General features: G+C 38.7%; 1 protein-coding gene across 37 annotated transcripts in view; it reads left to right on the top strand.

The window, feature by feature from the left end:
* Rims1 (regulating synaptic membrane exocytosis 1) overlaps nucleotides 1-15,702 on the top strand; it is a 481,904-nt gene extending 466,202 nt beyond the window's left edge. For 35 of the 37 annotated variants that reach the window (XM_028767198.1, XM_028767197.1, XM_028767196.1 and 32 more), the window contains 5 exons: nucleotides 4,647-4,785; nucleotides 7,380-7,492; nucleotides 12,291-12,392; nucleotides 13,204-13,343; nucleotides 14,753-14,971. In XM_028767198.1, the coding sequence (XP_028623031.1) occupies nucleotides 4,647-4,785; nucleotides 7,380-7,492; nucleotides 12,291-12,392; nucleotides 13,204-13,343; nucleotides 14,753-14,971 (713 nt within the window). Of the gene's footprint in view, nucleotides 1-2,239; nucleotides 2,253-4,646; nucleotides 4,786-7,379; nucleotides 7,493-12,290; nucleotides 12,393-13,203; nucleotides 13,344-14,752 lie in introns of those variants that run through there. The other 2 variants (XM_028767229.1, XM_028767193.1) reach the window with 2 other exon arrangements.
* Nucleotides 15,703-19,887: the final 4,185 nt, after the last annotated feature.

Raw genomic sequence — 19,887 nt, 5'->3', positions numbered from 1 at the left:
AGGAAGGAAGGAAGGAAGGAAGGAAGGAAGGAAGGAAGGAAGGAAGGCAGGCAGACATATATATATTTGGTGGATGGAGCAAAGCCCCAGTAGATATACTTCATTTATTCTCTCTGCTTTTTTATATCTTCATAGACAAAAGTTCTTTATAAAATTATCTCCTAGGTAAAATGTTATACCAAAAGGGGGTTACAGAAGGATGTTGATAGTAGGTTCAAATCAGTGTTCCATTCTATAAGCTTGTTCTAAGTTCAAAGCAACAGTTTCACATGGCCTTGCTTTATCATAGTGCACACCTGTGGCCTCATCCTTGGACCTGATCTAGAATGAAAGTTTTTCCTTGATCACAAATCTGTCTCAAGCCTATTTCTCTTCTTGTAATTTATGAAAGCTCCTTGTATTCCTTATTATGCAGCCTTTACTTACTATTCTATGAGGGGCCACATGGTGTTCTTGATCCTAACTTTATTACATTTTTGTAGCAAAACAACTAAAATCATCTCCTTAAATTTTATTCTGAAAATTATTTGAATCAAATCAGGAATTGTGTAAAGTCATTAATATATATAGACAACATTAACTCATGAAACTTCATCTTCATGCTGACCTGCAGGAAATTTGACCACTAGGGTGGGCCGATGTCCAGGAATCGTTAGGCTATATAATAGTGACAGGAAAGGCGTATCAGCAGGGAGAAGCAATCCTGGGACGGAGTCTCTGGGGCCATGTCTCTCTAGTGTAAATCCATCACAGCCATGTGAAATGGTGGGCCATCTCTGGGACACTCACTTGTTTGCCACGGCCTTTTCTGGATGGCTTCTATCAGAGTCTTGTCATCATCAGACAACCTGGACCTGTGAGCTACTGTAAGAAGAACCATCTTTGTACCACCAACCACCAGTGTGCTCCTCCTCCTTGCTGCCATTGCCAGGACCCACTGTACTACACAGAGCGCTTCCTTCTTGGCTTTTCAAATGAAGCCTTTGCTACTCAGCCCATCACTCTGTATTCTTACTCTGTCCAATGTTTAATTCACAGCACCTAAGGCCAACAATACTATATCTTCATTGTTTTCCTTTGTGTATGTAATGTGTGATGTAATCTTCATGGTAGCAGAACATCTAATTTTTAATATGTCTCTGGCAATTAGAATCGAGTATGATCATAAGAAGTTCTTCATAACCAATTAATGGATGGAAGGATGAGTGGAAGCATGAATGAAAACCATGGTAACTCAAGACTCCTCACTACCAATTCTCTTAACAGCTCCTCCTTCAGCTCCCAATAGAGCCTCACCGTTTACAGTCTACCTTCTACCCTCGGCTACTGTTTCCATTATGAATTGATGCCCCACCGTGGCCCTTCTGCCTCACAAGCCCTTGGCAAATGATCCCCATAACTCACCTTGCCTAGATACGTGATAGGACAGAAGAAACATCGTTCATGTAAAGTGCTTGGGTGCAGAAATATTTCATGACATTTATACTTTTTTACACACATTGTGGTATTTACATATACAGATTAAGGTCTTAGGGATGGGACTTAAGTCTGAGCATGACGTTTGTATGTTTCATATGCTGTATACCCATAGCCTGGGTATTTTAGTATAATACTTCAAACAGTTTGCACACTGTTCATCCATGCATATCGGATAAATTGTTCATATTCACTTCATACTCATCCCCTTATCTCTTTCTCTCTCCTTTCCAACTTCACAGATTCGTTTGTTTTTTTTTTATATCCCACTGACTCTTCTCGGTGCTCATCATATGCTTACCGTGTGGGTTATCTTCTGGAGTATAGTTATCATTACCAGGGACCATATCCTTGAAAAACTGATTTCCCCTACTTCAGAAGTCCTTTTAGTCCACCTACTTTTTTTTCTTTATTACCACCTACTACAAGAGGAATACTTTGCTTGTGACATCATGTTGGCACCCAAAATGTTTGGGATTTCTGAGGTAGTTCTGATCTTGAATGTTTGGATTATAGTATTCAACTTGTATTTCTATGACTTTCTCCTATTTCTGAAGTAGGATCTACCGGGTATCCGCACATGAATGAAAGATGCTCTAACAACACCCTGATTTTCTAAAGGAAGTATACCCAAGAAGCAAGCTTAGTACATAAATGAATAAATACCGACAGCATTGTCAGTGGCATGAGTGAAGTTTCCTGTCTTCTGTATGTACACATGTTCTACAAAAAAAGTCACATGAGAAAGACAGGAGACCTAAAAAAGAAGGAAGGAAGCCTTGCTTCCAAGGCTAACCCCAATGCAGTGACCGATCGCAGCCTTCCCAGCTCTGGTTTGCTGCCTCAGTGCCGCCCATACCCTCTCAGCCATACCTCCCCTGGTTGGTGGTCCCACATTCCAGTAACTCAGTAAAACAAAAGTCTTGAAGCTCATAATTAATCAGACAGATTTATATGTCAACAATTCTCAATTCACAAGATGCCCACCCAATAATTTCAGAGCCAAATGATAATGATACAAGCTGCCCAACTAGATTAGACAAGTTACCCCAATTATTCTGTCTCTATATGATATTCATAGCTACCAGTGGCTATTTAAGACAACGAGGAATCAGGATCTTCTTCCTGTCCATCCTCACTTCTCCTCCCTCACCTGACACAGGTGGGATCCCCGCCCCCTTCTCTCCCCAACTCTTAGCTCTGCCTCCCTTCTCCCTGTCCAACCACAGGCCTCCTGCTGCACTAATATTTTAATGTAATTGGACAGGGAAAATCCTGCCACAGAACTTCTAAGTCTCTGGTGGGATATTGGGTCCCACTGAGTGTTGTTAGCACTATAATGGCCACATTATTTTTTTGAAAGCCAATTTAGAAATTGCAGTGAAAAATCACTAGCATTTCAGTCTCTAGGAATTTATTCTGAAAAAAAAATCTTTATCATAACTGTAATGTCTGTAACTGAAGACTTGGTTTAGTTTGGAATTGGCATTGCTGTCTTAGAAGAATGCCAACTTTTGTAAGATATATTAAATGGAATGAGGAAATCGTTTCCTAGAGTGTACAATGTCCCATTGTTGAGTTTAATAGAGCTCTTCTGGTTCTATTTTTTTACTGTTCATTCATGCATGCAGCATATATAGGGACAGCACTGAGCAACACTCACATGTCACCTGCAGTCCTGAATATTGATTTAGCTGCAAGTAGATAGATGTTTTATGGCAGGTATACCATGAGCAAAAATGAGTAACAAAATAGGACACAGAGATAAAAACTGTCTCCAGTGCTTGCTATTTCTGTATCGCCTGAACACTTTATAACATACATACATTGGCTTTAGCAAGAAACAGCAATAAGAAGGTGAACAGTAAAAATGTAATAAGCCCATCAAAACCTATAAGAAGAACCTGTAGAGCGTGACATCTATTATATCTTAGATTATACAACTTAAAGAGGAGATACGGTGACCAAACGAGAGGGTAAGATGTCACCTTTGATATGACATATTTAGAAGTGTACTTAGATGCCTGCACTTATGAAAGATAATGGGGAATGAAAGTGTTACGGATGGGCGGGTGCATATTTTATATACAGAAAGCACTTATATATTTCAAATATGTCTTAAAGCATACAACACAAAAAAGGTAAACCAGAAATGCATATTCAATGTGTCTATGGAAAAAAAGCTTAGTAGCTTTTCTTACCGGTCGGCATTGATCATATGTATAATAGTGTATTTAATCAAGTCAATATTTTAGATACTTAGAGTTTATTAACAACTGAGATGAGCCCATACTCATTTTTATTTTATTATGTACCAAACTCTAGGCACATGCCTATAATTCCTGCATGTAGTGGCAGAGGTAGGAAAGGAGGGACAGGAGCTCAAAACTGGCCTTGGCTACACAGAAAGGACCAAACCAACCTGAACTACATAGAAAGACTCTATCTTAGAAAAACAATGAAATTAAAATAATGAGCTAGCGTACTGTACAGATGGATACCCACTCCCCGAAAATGCCAAGCAGGTCATACAGCTGAATCAGAAGGTTAGAAAGAGTTGTGCTTCTTTAGAATTAGTCATTTATACATGTCCTACCTAACTTGGTGACCCATAACCTATCCCAGACTAGATGCAGTAAATTGAGGTGTTGTAAAAGCCATCAAAGAAAGTAAAGCATCACTGCTCCTTTATATGAAGGTTGGTGATACATGGAAGCACCGATACTATAGGGTTTTTCATTTTGAGGAGTCTCCTAATTTTCGGAGGAGATGGCCCATTCCTGTAGGTGTGCTTCTGCACAGTTGGACTGTTTCAGATTAGAAACCGGTTAAGTTGCTCAGTATTATTTTCCATCTAACAATCCAGTGCCAGATCCATTCTTTTCGATAAAGTTTTCACAGCGGTACCACAATAGTTCACTCCTGTTCTCAGAGACCCGGGCCATTCCTGGAGCCATGGCCTGCCATACCTACCGCTAACCTCTTAATGAAAGTACTCTTTGGGAAGACAGTTAATCATATTCTCTTCAACCACAGCTGTTCTTATTAAAACATTTAATGCTAACGAAAAGTAACTATAGCTTTTGCAGAGCCAATGGCTATTCAGGTGAGAAAAAAATAATAACTGGCTAAAATAAAACCTGGTTCTTGTTTCCATTCTCTCCCAACAGAGTCGGGCCACAAGAAGTTAAAAAGCACCATCCAGCGGAGTACGGAAACAGGAATGGCGGCTGAAATGCGGAAGATGGTGAGACAGCCAAGCCGGGAGTCCACGGATGGCAGCATCAACAGTTACAGCTCGGAAGGAAAGTAAGTGATGTGACGTCTTGCTGAATGTGGCCTTGAAGTATGGGTTCTTGAGGACTTCTTCTGAGTCATCAATTAATGTGCCCAGGAGTTTCCCCACCTGTTTCAAACCAACCTGACATCCTGGAAACACCTGCAGACATATCCCTGCACCTGTTCAAATCTGTCAAAGGAATAAAACGAGGTCCTTCACTGAACAGATAGGATAGAAATGCCACATTTAATGAATTCTTTCATATAGGAAGCATACGGCCTGGCTCTGCCACCAGAAGCACCTGAATGAAAATTTAGAAGCAAGAAACTGATTTCTGAGTTCCCAATTTCTCTCTAAACTATTCTGAGCTGTATGCTGTTGTAAGCCTGACTCATTTTTACACATAGGAAACTTACATTTTCCTGTTTTTTTAAAATGTCACTAATTCATTTCTATCTTATCATGGCGAGGGTGGGAAGACTCTACCTCATTTTTCTAATTAAAGTTTTTTCGTTCTAAAATTGATTAATTCTGAAAGTATAGAGACTTTTTCTGTTTCTTTATGAGTACTTTTACTAATTTGTGTGGTTACTTAACAAAATCTGCATTTTTTTCTAAGTTTAAGATTTTGGGGGTTAAAACTGGACTCTCTAGGAAGAAATGCTTCTTCTAAGTAACCACTATATTTTCTTAGTAGGTTACAAGAGATGAAACAAAAGTTTTTCATAATTACCCAGCCACTAGCATTTTTACCACCTTGAATCTGAATAAATTAGGGTTTGCAAAATAGCTTCCTAGGTAAAGGTTGTGCCTAATGACCATATTTTGATGCCCAGAACCCACTTAAAAATGAAGGGAGACAACTGGTTTCTAAAGGTTGACTTCTGACCTCTATACAAAGCCATGGCAGGTGCATCACTTTGTATGCACACACACACACACACCTTATATCATGCACACAGTAGTAATAATAAATACAAATTTTCAAAATGGAAGACATTAAACGTATTCTCTCTAAGAGGTTGTACTATCCTATTATTAAATATACTAGCAGTTGTTTAAAATGTTCATGAGTAAACATGTGTAGTTAATAAGATTAAATTACAAGTATCTAGAAAAAGTTGACATATTATAAACTGTAACAGTCTTTATGAAGGGAGCCTCAGGCCTTAAAGTGACATTATAAACTGCCAGAAGCCTGCTCTTGTCAGGACCAAGACAATGTATTGGACCAAGGACAAACCGCTAACCGTCTCAGGCTTTGTAGGAAACTTTCTAACTGTACTGGATGCTAGAAGCTGATAGCTTGTGAAATACTGAATATTTTCTTGCTTATTCTGTGGTTAAAAGCCTGCTGGCTTTGGAGTTTAACACCTGAGGGTTAACAGCAGGGGATTAAGTGATTTCCCACCTGCTGGTCAGTCATTGGAGTACAAGGCTGGGAGTTCATTAACTTCCTGTCAGCTAGAGGAAATCATGCTTGCAGAAAGAAGCACTTATTTTGAAAAGGGAATTGAATCTTTATTTCTGAGAGAGAGAGAGAGAGAGAGAGAGAGAGAGAGAGAGAGAGAGAGAGAGAGAGAGAGAAGGGAAAGTACTTCCTATTGTGATGCTTAATTCTTATATCTTCCCGGGACACATGATCGTGAGGTAGTCCAAGAGACTTTCCCCCCTCAGGAGTTCACAAGTTTCAAGCATAAATTCAAATCATAAATCGAATAAAACGCAGCAACAGAGACGTTTACATGTGTTTCCATTAAGACTAGTTGTCTAATTAAACATTCATTTTCTACCACTGGCTCCAAAGGTTCATTAAGAGTTTAAAACAATAATTCGGACGTCATAAATTAGCATGGTTTTGTCAAGAGGCAAATCTTCTGCCTTGAGTCTCATTAGCACTCAAGTTTTATATAGATAAATCCAGTCAATATTTTATCTTTTATCCTTGTGTTTACAATAAATAGTCCAATCCCAGTTTATGACATTTAGTTATCAGATAATGGTTTTTACAACCAGCCTAGAAGGAATATTTTGCCTGATCATAAATTTGATCCAAACCTGCTTTCTATCCTAATGCAATTAGCCCATGACACAGAGCCCTCTTTCCAGCCCTTTCTATAGAGGGCCCAAAACTACTAGTATAAATTTGGGAATTCTATAGAATGATTATTAGGAATTAAGAAATCATTTATTTGTCTACATAGCTTTGCTACAAGATAATACAGCTTCACTGATCTGCAGAAACTCTGCTCAATAGAGTGGGCTAATGCCTAGAGATCATTACACTATTCAATAATAGCGGGAAAGACAATAACAAGAATCAATTATGTGATAAAAATTTCTGAAAACCTTGCAAATAAGTTCTCCCATAGCAGACCATGCAATATGATAGGCCATCTTCAGAAAATCATGTTACTTTTCTGTCTGTCCTAGATGGATTCTGATAATAAAACTCCTTCCTCTCAATCAACTGAAATGTTGAGCTTTATATGCTTGCCTCGTAGGTAACATGAATAAACAGTAAACCAGCTACCAACAGGGGTATGTGTCTGCTGATCAGAACTACTTAAAAAGAAACTAGCAAGAAGTCTAATTTGGTTTTGTTCTTATGTGTTTGCTGTAGCTTAATATTTCCTGGAGTTCGAGTAGGACCTGACAGTCAATTCAGTGATTTCCTTGATGGATTGGGGCCAGCCCAGCTTGTTGGCCGTCAAACCCTTGCCACACCAGCCATGGGTAAGGATTATTCTTCTGCAGTTTTATGGTTGACAAGGTCATTTAAAATTGGATCCAGCTATACCACTCCTAGGCATATACCCAGAAGATGCTCGAACATATAACAAGGACATATGCTCAACTATGTTCATAGCAGCCTTATTTATAATAGCCAGGAGCTGGAAAGAACCCAGATGTCCTTCAACTGAGGAATGGATTCAAAAAATGTGGTATATTTACACAATGGAGTATTACTCAGCTATTAAAAACAATGAATTCGAGAGGTTCCTAGGTAAATGGATGGAACTAGAAATTATCATCCTGAGTGAGGTAAGCCAATCACAAAAGAAGACACATGGTATTCACTCACTGATTATTGGATATTAGCCTAGAACCTTGAAATGCCCAAGATGCAACTCACAGGCCACATGAAGCCCATAAAGAAGGAAGACCAAGTGAGGGTGATTCGGTCCTTCTTAGAAGGAGCAACAAAATACTCAAGGGAGCAAATATGGAGACAAAGTGAGGGACAGAAACTGAAGGAGGGGCCGTCTCAAGACCACCCCACCTGAGTATCTATCCCATGTGCAATCACCAAAGGTAGATGCTGATGTGGAAGACAGGAAGTGCATGCTGATAAGAGCCTGATATGGATATCTCCTCAGAGGCCTTCAAGAGTCAGACATATTCAGAGGCAGATGCTCACAACTAGCCATTGAACTGATCATGGGGTTCTCAATGGAGGAGTTAGAGTGAAGACTGAAGGAGCTGAAAGGGTTTGTGGCACCATGAGGAGAGCAACAATACCAACCAACCACAGCTCCCAGGGTCTAAACCACCAGCCTGGGAGCACTTAGGGGGGGAATCCAGGGCTTCAGCTGAATATGTAAAAGTGGAGGGCCCTGCTGGGCATAGGTGGAAGAAGAGAACCTTGACCTCATGAAGGCTGGATGCCCCAGGGGGTGGGAATTTTGAGGGTGGGGAGGTGGGAGTGGGGGGGTGTAGATAGAGGTTACATCCACAGAGAAGAAGGAGGAGGGGCGAGGGGATTGGGGGTTCTGAGGGGGTGGTGGGGGATGGGGTAAGGGGACAACATAGGAAATGTAAATAAATCATCCAATAAAAAAAAAAAAGAAAAAAAAATTACATAGTAGTACTACAAATGAGAAAAGGTATTACTGTTCTCACACATAAAGTATGAATGACACTGAAGGATCACACAACCCAGCTATATGTTATGATTCACAAGATACAAGCTTAAAGAACAAAATAAAAAATAAATGCTTGAAAGAATTATGGCTATATGGCTTCATCACAGATGAAGCAGGACTCACACCAAATCCATAGCTAGCTGTATACCTGAAAGCCAGGTTCCTAGAACAATAATTATTTTTTCGGACATGAATTGGAGGTTAATATGAGTCAACCTGGTTACCAACCCTTGTTCACAGTTCAGATTAAATGGTCTATATCTACTTTGAAAACATAGCTAAGCTGGATGTATATGGGGGATCTCTAGGAGTAAGAAATTAGAATCACCTAATTTACTCTTCAAAGCGATCAGAGATTGCATGCAGTTTATAGGGATACAGCAGTTTATAGAAATAAAAGTAAAGTATTTCTGAAGCAAATGACAAGCCCAATAACATCTTGTTTTTCCCTAAAAACAATATTGTAAATACAATCACAGATAACCAGTCCAAAAAAAAAAAAGGGTGGGGAGACGTTTATTTTAAACACAAAAGCAGTAGAAAATAGAAACCAACTCAAACTGAGCCCATATATTAAAGTTAAATAGTTAGACTGAAGGAAGATAGGGAGATGGCAGGGTTAACACTCGCTGATCTCCCAAAGGACCCTATTTCATAACACCCATATCAAATGGCTGTAACTATGTACTCCAGGGGTTCCAATAGCTTCATATGACCTCACAGACACTCCTAAATAGGGCATGCACACCTGAAGATGCAAATATGCAAACTAAAAATCTTCAAATGATTATAAAGCTCAAAGAGCCAAAAGAATAAGGCTGAGAAGTATAAGAGATAATGAAGAGTTATGAAAAAAACTGAGTTTTCTAGAACTGATTAATATAATTAAAATAATTGAAAGATTGCATTATTCAAGGAAGGTTAGGGATGAGGGAATTTATTAACTAAACCATAAGCCATAAGACCTCATCCAGAGGAGAATAAAAAGAATGAATAGGAAGATAAGGAAAGGAAAATAACATACATATACCATCGGTTATGTATGTATGTATTATGCATGCATGCATGCATGTATGACATATGTAGGTTTGTATATATGTATAAGCATTGATCCAGAGCTCAGGAAGAGTGTGTATAGTAGAAGCCATATTTTAAAATTCAGTGAATTTCTCAAACTGAAACTGTTTTTTTTTTAAGTACATTCTTCCATCACACAGCACATCCCAACTTCAGTTTTCCTCCTGAACCCATACTTTCAAAAGTCCCCATGAATCCAAGCAACACAAACCCAGTAATATTAAAAGTAATGATAACACAACTAACATTTTCCTACAAGTGCATGGCTGATGTAATGACCGAAAAGGAATGTAATTAACTACATCAATCAAGAAGAAATATATTTATATCACCATGTAAGAACATATTTGGTGAAATCTTACATTAATTCAGTTTTTTAAAAAGACAACTATTTAGGGGTGACCTATAGCTATACAATATACACTTTGTGTTGGTCCCTACATTCCAATGTCATATAGTGCTCGGAGAAGTACATCATTGACTGGCATAATATGGTGGCCTCTAGCAAAAATGAAAATGTTTATATACTGTAACTCAACAATACAACTTCAGCTATCTATTCTTGGGAACTTCTCTGCTGCATGCTTTGTAACAGTTCGAAATAGAATAAGGCAGTAACCTCAATCAAGGGTAAGTAAATTAAATATGACATTCACAAAATAAAAATTTAGATAGGGGTCTGGGGAGATGGCTTAGTGACTAAGAACAAGCACTACCCTTGAAGAGAATCCAGCTCCATCCAGAATCCAATCTGGTTGCTCACACTCACACAGCATCTCTATCTTAATGGGATTTCCTGTCTTCCTTCTTCTGGCCTCTGTGAACATGTATACACACACACACACACACACACACACACACGAAAATTTGTTACTAGAATATGGAAGAAATTGCTTAATGGTACCATTTATACAAACATTTAACATATGGAATTTTATTTAAGATAAACAGTTATGAAGTCATCAAAAAAATATCACCTAACAAAGTATATGTGGAGAAATGGAAGTCAGGGCATTCCCAAGTGGAATCGTAGCCGTTATTGCTTAACATGACCCCCACTAAAACCTTGGAGAAATAGTTCCAAATAGTTTCACAAATGAATTTAAAAACCATGAATACAAGAGACATGAACATTCTGAAGCCAGAACTTCTAAGACATAAAAAGACCAGGTCTCTCTCTAACTCAATCTAGATGATAATGTGGGGTTTTATATCAGGATGTGCTTGAACCTCAAAAACCCAACTTCCCTAGGAATAAATGAAATGCACCTTTTACCACCACTGTGACAAAACTACCTATTTCTAAACTAATATCTGTTAGTGTGAGAAATGGAAAGACATCTGCTGATAGGACACATAGGCACAGTCTTTATATTGAACATTTGACAATACATGTGGAACTTTTGAATGGGCACAGCTTAATAATGGACACTTGGTGACATGTGTGAGCATTTTGACTGACTGTATAGTTAGATCTATATACTTACAATCTGGAAGTTTATTATTCAGGGCATAACCAAAAAGGTATTTGATAATTCTTTTTTATTATTGTTTTGGGGTTTTGTTTCAAGATAAGTTTTCTCTGTGTAGCCCTGGTTGTCCTGGAACTCACTCTGTAGACCAGGCTGTACTTGAACTCAGAGTCACTTGCCTCTGCTTCTCAAGCTCTGGGATTAAATGGACGTGCCACCCCCACCCAGATGGCAATTCTGATAAAACTGTTCATTATACCTCAAATGGCAGTAATGCAAATAGCCCATATTTTCATCAACAGAAGACTTCTTAAATAGGTAAAAGTGCTGTCCATTTCATGGTCTGTGGTGTCAGTGCAACAAAAATACATTGACATGTGGACAGTGTTTATGAAGTTGTTATAGTAGTGACCAAAGTATTACCAGTGGCTTTCTCTCTTAATATCAAAATTGAGACAATTACAGCTTATCATTGCTGAGTTAATATGGTAGGTAGCAGAAGGGCAGGAAGACGGCATCAGAGTACATACATCCTGTAAACACCTTAATACTGTGGTTAGCAATTCTTCAACTAACATGCACATCTCTAAAGACGGACATGGGAACCATTGATAAAAGGTACTTGCTTTCAAACTGAAAACCTGGGTTCAACCCAAGATACACATGGTGAGAAGAGAAAAACAAACCCTGGCAAGTTGTCCTCTGATAGTTGCATGCATGCATGCATGCACGCACGCACGCACGTACGTAAGCACGTAAGCGCAGCAGGTATACAGCACGCACTCATGCAGCACACACACGCACTCAAAACATTCATCAAGAAGCAAATAAACATCATAAAAGTTAAACATGGATTAGTACCAGATTAAAAAATGTAAAATACTTTAACAAATTGACTTTAGCCTGAGAAAGAAAAGTGGATTTGAGAGGCGTATTCTTGTCAGCAGTCATCTCCCATCACGGAGATAACAGTTCCACATCGGTCAATCTTCAGCCATCTTCTTTTCTGACCTCCAGACTTGAGTAGAAGCTGACATTTGGTTTTGTCTTCACTTGCAGGCGATATCCAAATCGGGATGGAGGATAAGAAGGGTCAGTTGGAGGTTGAGGTTATCAGAGCCCGGAGCCTTACACAAAAACCTGGCTCCAAATCGACACCCGGTAAGGAAAAGTTGTAACGTTTTGGTCAGGGCTCTTTTAAGGTGTATTTATTTTAACCATTATGTGTTTAGTGAGTGATACATATATGCATGCATGCAGCACTCATAGCGGGCAGAAGAGAATATTGGACCACCTGGAGCTGGAATTACAGATGGTTATAAACTGTCATATGGATGCTAGGAACTGATCCTGTGTCCGAGGCTAGAGTAGTGTGTGTTCTTAACTATTGAGCCATATCTCCAGCCCCTGGGCAAGACTTAAAAGTGGAAAATCTTGATAATTTTGTTACATGTGGGTTTATGTTTGATCTTAGCCAAAAGTGTGCAAAAACAATGCATTCGAGTCTTATTCTTGATTCTGCGTCATTTGATTGCTTAAGACACAATTTTCTACGATCTTTGATTTTATAAAAATGGATCTGGGTTTCCTTTGTATAATTATTCTGTTAAGAAGTACTAGGGAAACGCTGTTATTCTTTAAAATAATTATAGCCATTTCTTATACTAAATATTTTTTCTGCATACCTAAAGCTACAAAAGAAAAAGCACTGAGGTATAAGATGTAGACCTGCACTTTCATGCCAGCCCTGACTCAAGTAAATGAGTCAAGACATTGACGGGACATTTATTTGACAGGAGGAAAGGCACAGTAGTGGTGATGGATTGTAAGGAGTTGGATGATCATAGCGATTGAAATGTACATAGCAGTTTAGGATACATCTAATAAGAATTTCCAATCCTCTGTAAGGTTTGGAATAATAAAGATAGAATTCAGGTAACATGTTCTTATATGTCTACTCACCTTGGTTTAGCTCCCTATGTGAAAGTATATCTTTTGGAAAATGGAGCCTGTATTGCCAAAAAGAAGACAAGAATTGCACGGAAAACTCTCGATCCTTTGTATCAGCAGTCCCTGGTTTTTGATGAAAGTCCACAGGGTAAAGTTCTTCAGGTCAGTAATCTTTGCTTGGCTAATGAGGCGGTGATATCTGTCAGCTCACTGAAGATGTGGATAGCATTAGGAAAATCTTTTCAGTAAAGCCTAGCTTATTATTGGCCATGAGTAGAAAGTTAGAAACTGGTCAATTTATAGTACAGTATGTATGGCATTAACAATATCTGCTGTATATAGTGGAAAGGAACAAAATTCAACATCTTTCTCTTTTACTTCTTGTTTCTATCCTCTCCAAACCTTAACCGCTTTTCTCTTCTTGATACATAGCTGTAAAGAATATAGATAATATAGATAATATAATTATATAATAGGTAATACTGGTGGCAAATATGGATGATAGAAGACAGATAGATAGATAGATAATAGAAAATTGATGGACAGACATATGATTGAATATATACAGAAATAGGTATAGGTAGATGATAGATGATAGATAGATATCTATAGATGATAGATACACAGATGATTATAGATAGATGGATACATAGATAATAATAGACAATTGATAGATGGACAGACAGATGATTGATTGACAGATGGATAGATAAGTAGATAAATAGTTGATTAATAGAGAGATGGGTAGATAGATAAGGGATAGCTATAGATAGATGATAGATAGATAGATAGATAGATAGATAGACAGACATATAGATAGATGATAGATACATATAGAGATAGATACCATGGCAAAATGATAAGAATGATTGATTATTACTCAGTATCAGACATGAGCTATAAAATGGAAGAATGTAGAAGAAAGCACATAACTCAGCTATTTTAGGTACTTCCATACATAACCTCTTTCAACGTTTCTAATGACCTTGTGCCCCAAATATCATTAACTCTATAGTAAAAAGTATAGTTCAAGATCACAGAAATAAAGTTGGTTTTCATTGAGAAGTGAGGGTTTGTATTCTTAGATGTGCAAAGCAGAGGGATGATTCAGTACCAAGCTTTTATAAATGACCCCAGGATTAGAACACAGACCCCAAGAATGTGTGTCCTGGAGTGCTTGCCTGGCGCCAGTGTAGTTAGTAAGTGCCCATCAGTTCATTTGCTCACTATTAACCTGGTTAAATAAAACTGTGGAGGAAATCATTGAGAGATACCACCTTCATTTGTCTTCCATCTGCCCTTCACCAACAAGTCTATAATGTAAAAGAAGTATGCAGCCTGCTCTTACTCTGTTCACAGAAGCCATTGAAAATGTGCTCAAAGTCACACACTTGTATCAGCATATATATCCATACATATATATATGAATAAACACACATATAGACATTCGTTTGCATGCTTTCTTAGATATTCTTGCTTCTTCACCTTACCTACTCCACACTTTGACAGAATGTCCTCCTCACATGTGGACAAAGGAAGTTCAAATTCACATTGTGTTTCTCTGTCTGCAGGTGATTGTCTGGGGTGACTATGGAAGAATGGACCATAAATGCTTTATGGGTGTGGCTCAAATCTTGTTGGAAGAACTTGATCTGTCCAGCATGGTGATTGGATGGTATAAATTGTTCCCTCCGTCCTCACTGGTGGATCCCACACTCACTCCCCTGACCCGCCGGGCTTCCCAATCATCTCTGGAAAGTTCGTCTGGGCCTCCCTGCATCCGGTCATAGTAAACTCCTATCCTTCCAGCCAAACTCTACGTTTCAGGATAATTATCAGAACCAGATATTTCATGATCAAGAGCATTGTTGGAGACAGACAATCAACTTGTGTTTTGCCTGTAGTAGTTTTTCGATAATGTGTCCCAATTGTTGTTTAAAACATGGCTTCGTATGACAGAACAAGGCAGTCAATCAAATGGCAGTAAGAATCGACATGCTAGTGAGAGCCACTGACACTTCTTACAAATAGAAAAAAGAAAAAAAAAAAGGAAACCTCAAGTCCACACACACACCAAATTGAACAAACTGGAAACTCTCACTCTGTGAAAAGGTGTACTTCACACGATTCTGCACAGACCACATGCAGTGTTGTTTCCCTGGTGTTTGAGACTCTTTAGTTCTTCTGTGCGCTTTTGTTGTTTGCTGTTTGTTGTTTGCTGGGTTTTTTCCCCATTGTCTGTCTTTCTCTGTCTTCACTGTATTTGTTCTTTCCACTAGTTTCTTTTTTTTTTTGTCTTTGTCTTTCTTTGCTTTGTCATAACAGGATTAGTGGCGTTCACAGAGACCCTTCCTTTCTTTTTCCAAACATACCAAAAAGGGCTGAAGCAGTCTCTGTAGCATTTTCCCAAAAGTTTTCAAAATCTGGGCGAGGCGAAGCCAGGGAAAGTTATCACAGTCAGCCAGTTTACAGTTCTTCCAAGTCTTGTATGTGGAATTTCCCACCTACTCCCCCCACAATAAGAATCACCACCCAAAACAGTAGTCACAGAATCACGTTTCAGTGAAGAGCCTTATCTGTTTGCATTCCAGATAATTTGTTTCTGTTTTCCATTGTTTGGCATGGAAGACTTTGAAGTCAATCTACAACTAAGGCTGGGGATGAAGGCTAACCACAAAATAGTGCTTTGGAAACCCTTTTTTGATGCCTTTTACTTCCTGATAACAAAAGAAAAGAAAAAAAGATGCTCATGTGTAGAAATTATGTTCTCAACTCCCCAAAATGGTGACTAAGAGTGGATTTGAGCCTAAGACACTTTCAGCTATGCCCAGGCTTCTCAGCCGTGCCCCAGAGTAGACTCATCTGCCCTGGAGAGAGCATAGTATGAGCTGTTTAATATTGCACTGGAAATTCCAGTTCACATACTCTGCACTAAATTAATGTTTTTATTGGATTTCAGTTTACATTTCTTTAAGGTCACTGCAAGCACAAAGCTTGATTTTTTAAAATGCACAATATCTTACTTTGGGGGAAGAAAAAGAATACAGCCAAATACCAATTTGCATATTCTTCATTCGGGTTTTCTTGGCCTTGGATTTCCCTTGTGACCTTCTGTGTATGTGCTGCAGGCAACCGGTCCTCCAGCTGCATCAATATGCCCCCCTCCCTTTTATGAGTCGTTCAACTTTTGTGATTTCACAGTTAGAGCAGCATGACTTGGAGCTGTTCAAAGCTGCATGCACATTTTGTATAAAATAAAATATGAAAAAGAAAGAAAAAAAAAAGCAAAGAGACAAGAGGTTATTTAATATTGTATGTTAGCTCCACATAGGCTGGCTTGTATGTTGCATGTACTTGTACAGTTTGCTTGTTAATTACAATACTGAAATAACCAAGAAATCTAAGCCATCCGTTTTGGTTATAGACATTTTGCAGGTTTTAGCCAGACTCAGTATGTGAGTCTGGGGTGAAATGTCTATAGATGGACTTTATTTTTTACCCTCTGGACAACGTGATATAGTACGGACCAAAATTCCTTCTAATAAATATTTTGGTGTAGATTCCTCCTGTGGGGCTGTAACACATGTAGACACTGTGTAAACACTAGGTTTTAATCCATAGACATACTGCCTGCACCAAGTGAGTCATTTATTATTATTTACACATGTCAGAATTTCCTGCCCATTATTCCACAGGGCACAGATTGACCACCACCCACCATGCTGTGCAGGAAGAACAGAAGCAATTGGTGCACTTCTACTAGATTCCGTTCTGTCTTAGTGGCCAACAATCAACCAACTATAATTGGGTAGTATCTTTCTATTTTGACCACTTGTCTTAACAACCCCCTGTGCTTTTAAATGAACTTCCCACTCATGTATGTAAACATGTTTAATAAAATTTACTTTTCATGTCAGTTGGTAGCCATCTGTGTTCTATGTCTTGCCAGCTTTCCATTGTGGGGTCTTTGGTGCAAACGGAGAATCAGGTATTGGGAAAGGGAGGCTTGGGTTTGCTGTCTGCTGTGGGCATTTGACTGACCTGTCACTGCACTATCTATGTCTTAACAGACAACCTGAAAGGTACTTTGCATTACATATGAGTATTCACTTTGTCAGCCTGTCTTAAGTGAGCACATGACTATACTTCTGAAAAGTGGTATTATTAAAAACAATAAATCTCAGTAAGAATCAAACGAAGGTTGTTTTTCTGCTGCTGTTTGAATGTGCTAATAAAAGAGACAACTCTGTTGTTCACTTGGCAAATCGTTTCAAGGTCTATGACATATTGAAGAATCAATCTTTGCGCCTCTTGTCATAGTATCTTGGCTTTCTCTTAGTCTTTTCCCTCTGGCCCATTACCTAGCTTCTAGGACCTTGCCTACAGTAGGCTTACCTGAAATAAGATAAGTCTGCACAGACTCTGAGTCACCAAAATAACATCTTGATACGCATAGGTTTTTGTAGACTACACTGGCTTCCGCTTAATAAGGAAAAATAAACACAGTGGTATCAAAATCATGTCTAAAATAGCTAAGCTTTACATGTGTATGTAAAGCAATCCCATGGGACTATGCTGGATTCTCACAAACACCCTGTAAGTATGGTTATGACTCCTGCTTGATACAGCAAGCTCCACAGCTTAGATTCCAGAAGAACAAGAGGAGATACTACTGATTGGGAAAGAGGGAGACAACATCAAAGCTCCAGCAAGCTCGAGTTCCTGCTCCAAAAAATAAACAATTTTTCCATTAATATACTTATTCACTTTACATCCTGATCGATGCATCCTGATCCCCTGCTACATACGTGTGGGGATCCTAGGGCCAGCCTGTTTATGCTCTTTGGTTGGTGGTTCTGTCTCTGAGGGCCGAAGGGTCCAGGTTAATTGACTCTGTTGGTCTTCCTGTGGAATTCCTATCCCCTCTGGAACCCTCAGTCCTTCCCTGAGCTGTGTCCAGTGTTTGGCTCCGAGTCTCTGCATCTGTTTCAGTCAGTTGCTGAGTGGAACCTCTCAGAGAACAGTTATGCTAGGCTCATTAATAGTCTCAGTGCTTGCCCATGGGATGGGTTTCAAGTTGGACCAGTTATTGGATGTCCATTACCTCAGTCTCTACTCCATCTCTGTCCCTGCATTTCTTGTAGGTAAGGCAAATTAATTAGTGTCTCAACACTGACTGTGCTTGACCTGGAACTGCATTTTACCTGGTGGGAAGGACCCAAAGCCAGGCCATTCTTATGCAATTCTTGTCCATCTTGTTCTCCCACATGTTGCTTCAGTGACTGTAGTGACCATGGGAGATAGGCAATAGGAGAAGCAGCCCATTTCAAAGGCCTTTCTCCTCTTAGCTATCCTATGATTGATCAGGACCTGCATTTTGCAATTTCATGAGTACATGAATCACCTATGGCTCTCAGGATCAGTATAAGTTATGGAGACAAACCAAAGCTTCCCCTGGCTAGATCCAAGATTACCGTAGGTCTTAAACTTAAGTTGGTTTTGAAGTACCCTTACTTGACTTGCCTCTAATCCAGCAATTCTCCCTCAATTCTACATCAGCCATAAAATCTACATTATGGAGTTGAATTGATCATTATAGAATCTTGGACCTGTAGATGTTCAAGGTGCTTTGCTGGACCTAAAATGTAAGTTATTTCCTTCCTGAACAATTCAGTGACTTCCATTTACAGGGCACCATCTCCTTAGGCTGGAAGTCATCAGGGCCTCTTACAGTGACCGTTCTCTATATGGTACTTCCATCCTGAGTAGAGCCACTCAAAGGGAACAAAAATATTTTGACTTCTGTAAGCCACGCTTGATCTACTAGGCCTAGTTTAATAAAATATATACTACCAGATATAAAGTCACAGATGGAAGTGCAACAGAGCAAAACTTGGTGGCTTCAATACCCCATTTTTACCATTTGACAGATCATTCAGAAAATAAATAGAAAATAAGTAAACAAACAACAAACAAAATGTTGGAATTGAAAGGCATCATAAATCAGATGAACATTTACAGAATAATCTAACCAGACACATTCGACAGAACGCACATTAGTCTCAGCACCCCATGGAGCTTTCTCTAAAATAGATGACTATTGAAATAAAAAGCAAGCCTCAAGAGATATGGAAAAACAGAAATAATCGCTGGAGTTTATCTGAGCACAATGGAATAAAGGTAGCAAGCAGCCGTGAGAGAAACTACAGAAAATACTCAAAGTCGTGGTGCCTAAACTATGTTATTCAATCATGAACGTGTCAGTAATAAAAATTAAGCTAGAAATAAAAATTCTCAGAAGTGAATGAAAGTTAAAATACAGCGTACTGAAAACATATAAGGCATAATGAAGGTAGTGTATGTGGGAAGTTTATTGCTCTGAGTACACACATGAAAAGATCATGGACATCTCACATAATTTACTGATACAGGTTAAGGCCTGGCCAAAGCGACCACCAAGCAAACCCAAAAGTGACAGATGGAGAGAAATAATTAAGATCATGGCAGGAATTAATAAAATAAAAATTTTAAAAGAACAAATGAAAGGAAAAGTTATTTAAAATATTAACATTATGGATTAGCCCATAGCTAAAATAACCAGAAAAGATAAAGAAGGGAAAAATTCATGGAATTAGAGACGAATGGGGAGGCATCGTGATAGGTATCAATGAAATTCAAAAAATCTGTAGGTTTTACACTAAAAATC

Source organism: Grammomys surdaster, unplaced genomic scaffold, assembly GCF_004785775.1.
Source record: "Grammomys surdaster isolate TR1022 unplaced genomic scaffold, NIH_TR_1.0 171, whole genome shotgun sequence".
NCBI classification, from domain to species: Eukaryota; Metazoa; Chordata; class Mammalia; order Rodentia; family Muridae; genus Grammomys; species Grammomys surdaster.
Note: the sequence above shows the minus strand (reverse complement) of the source record. Positions and strands in the feature narration are given on the sequence as shown.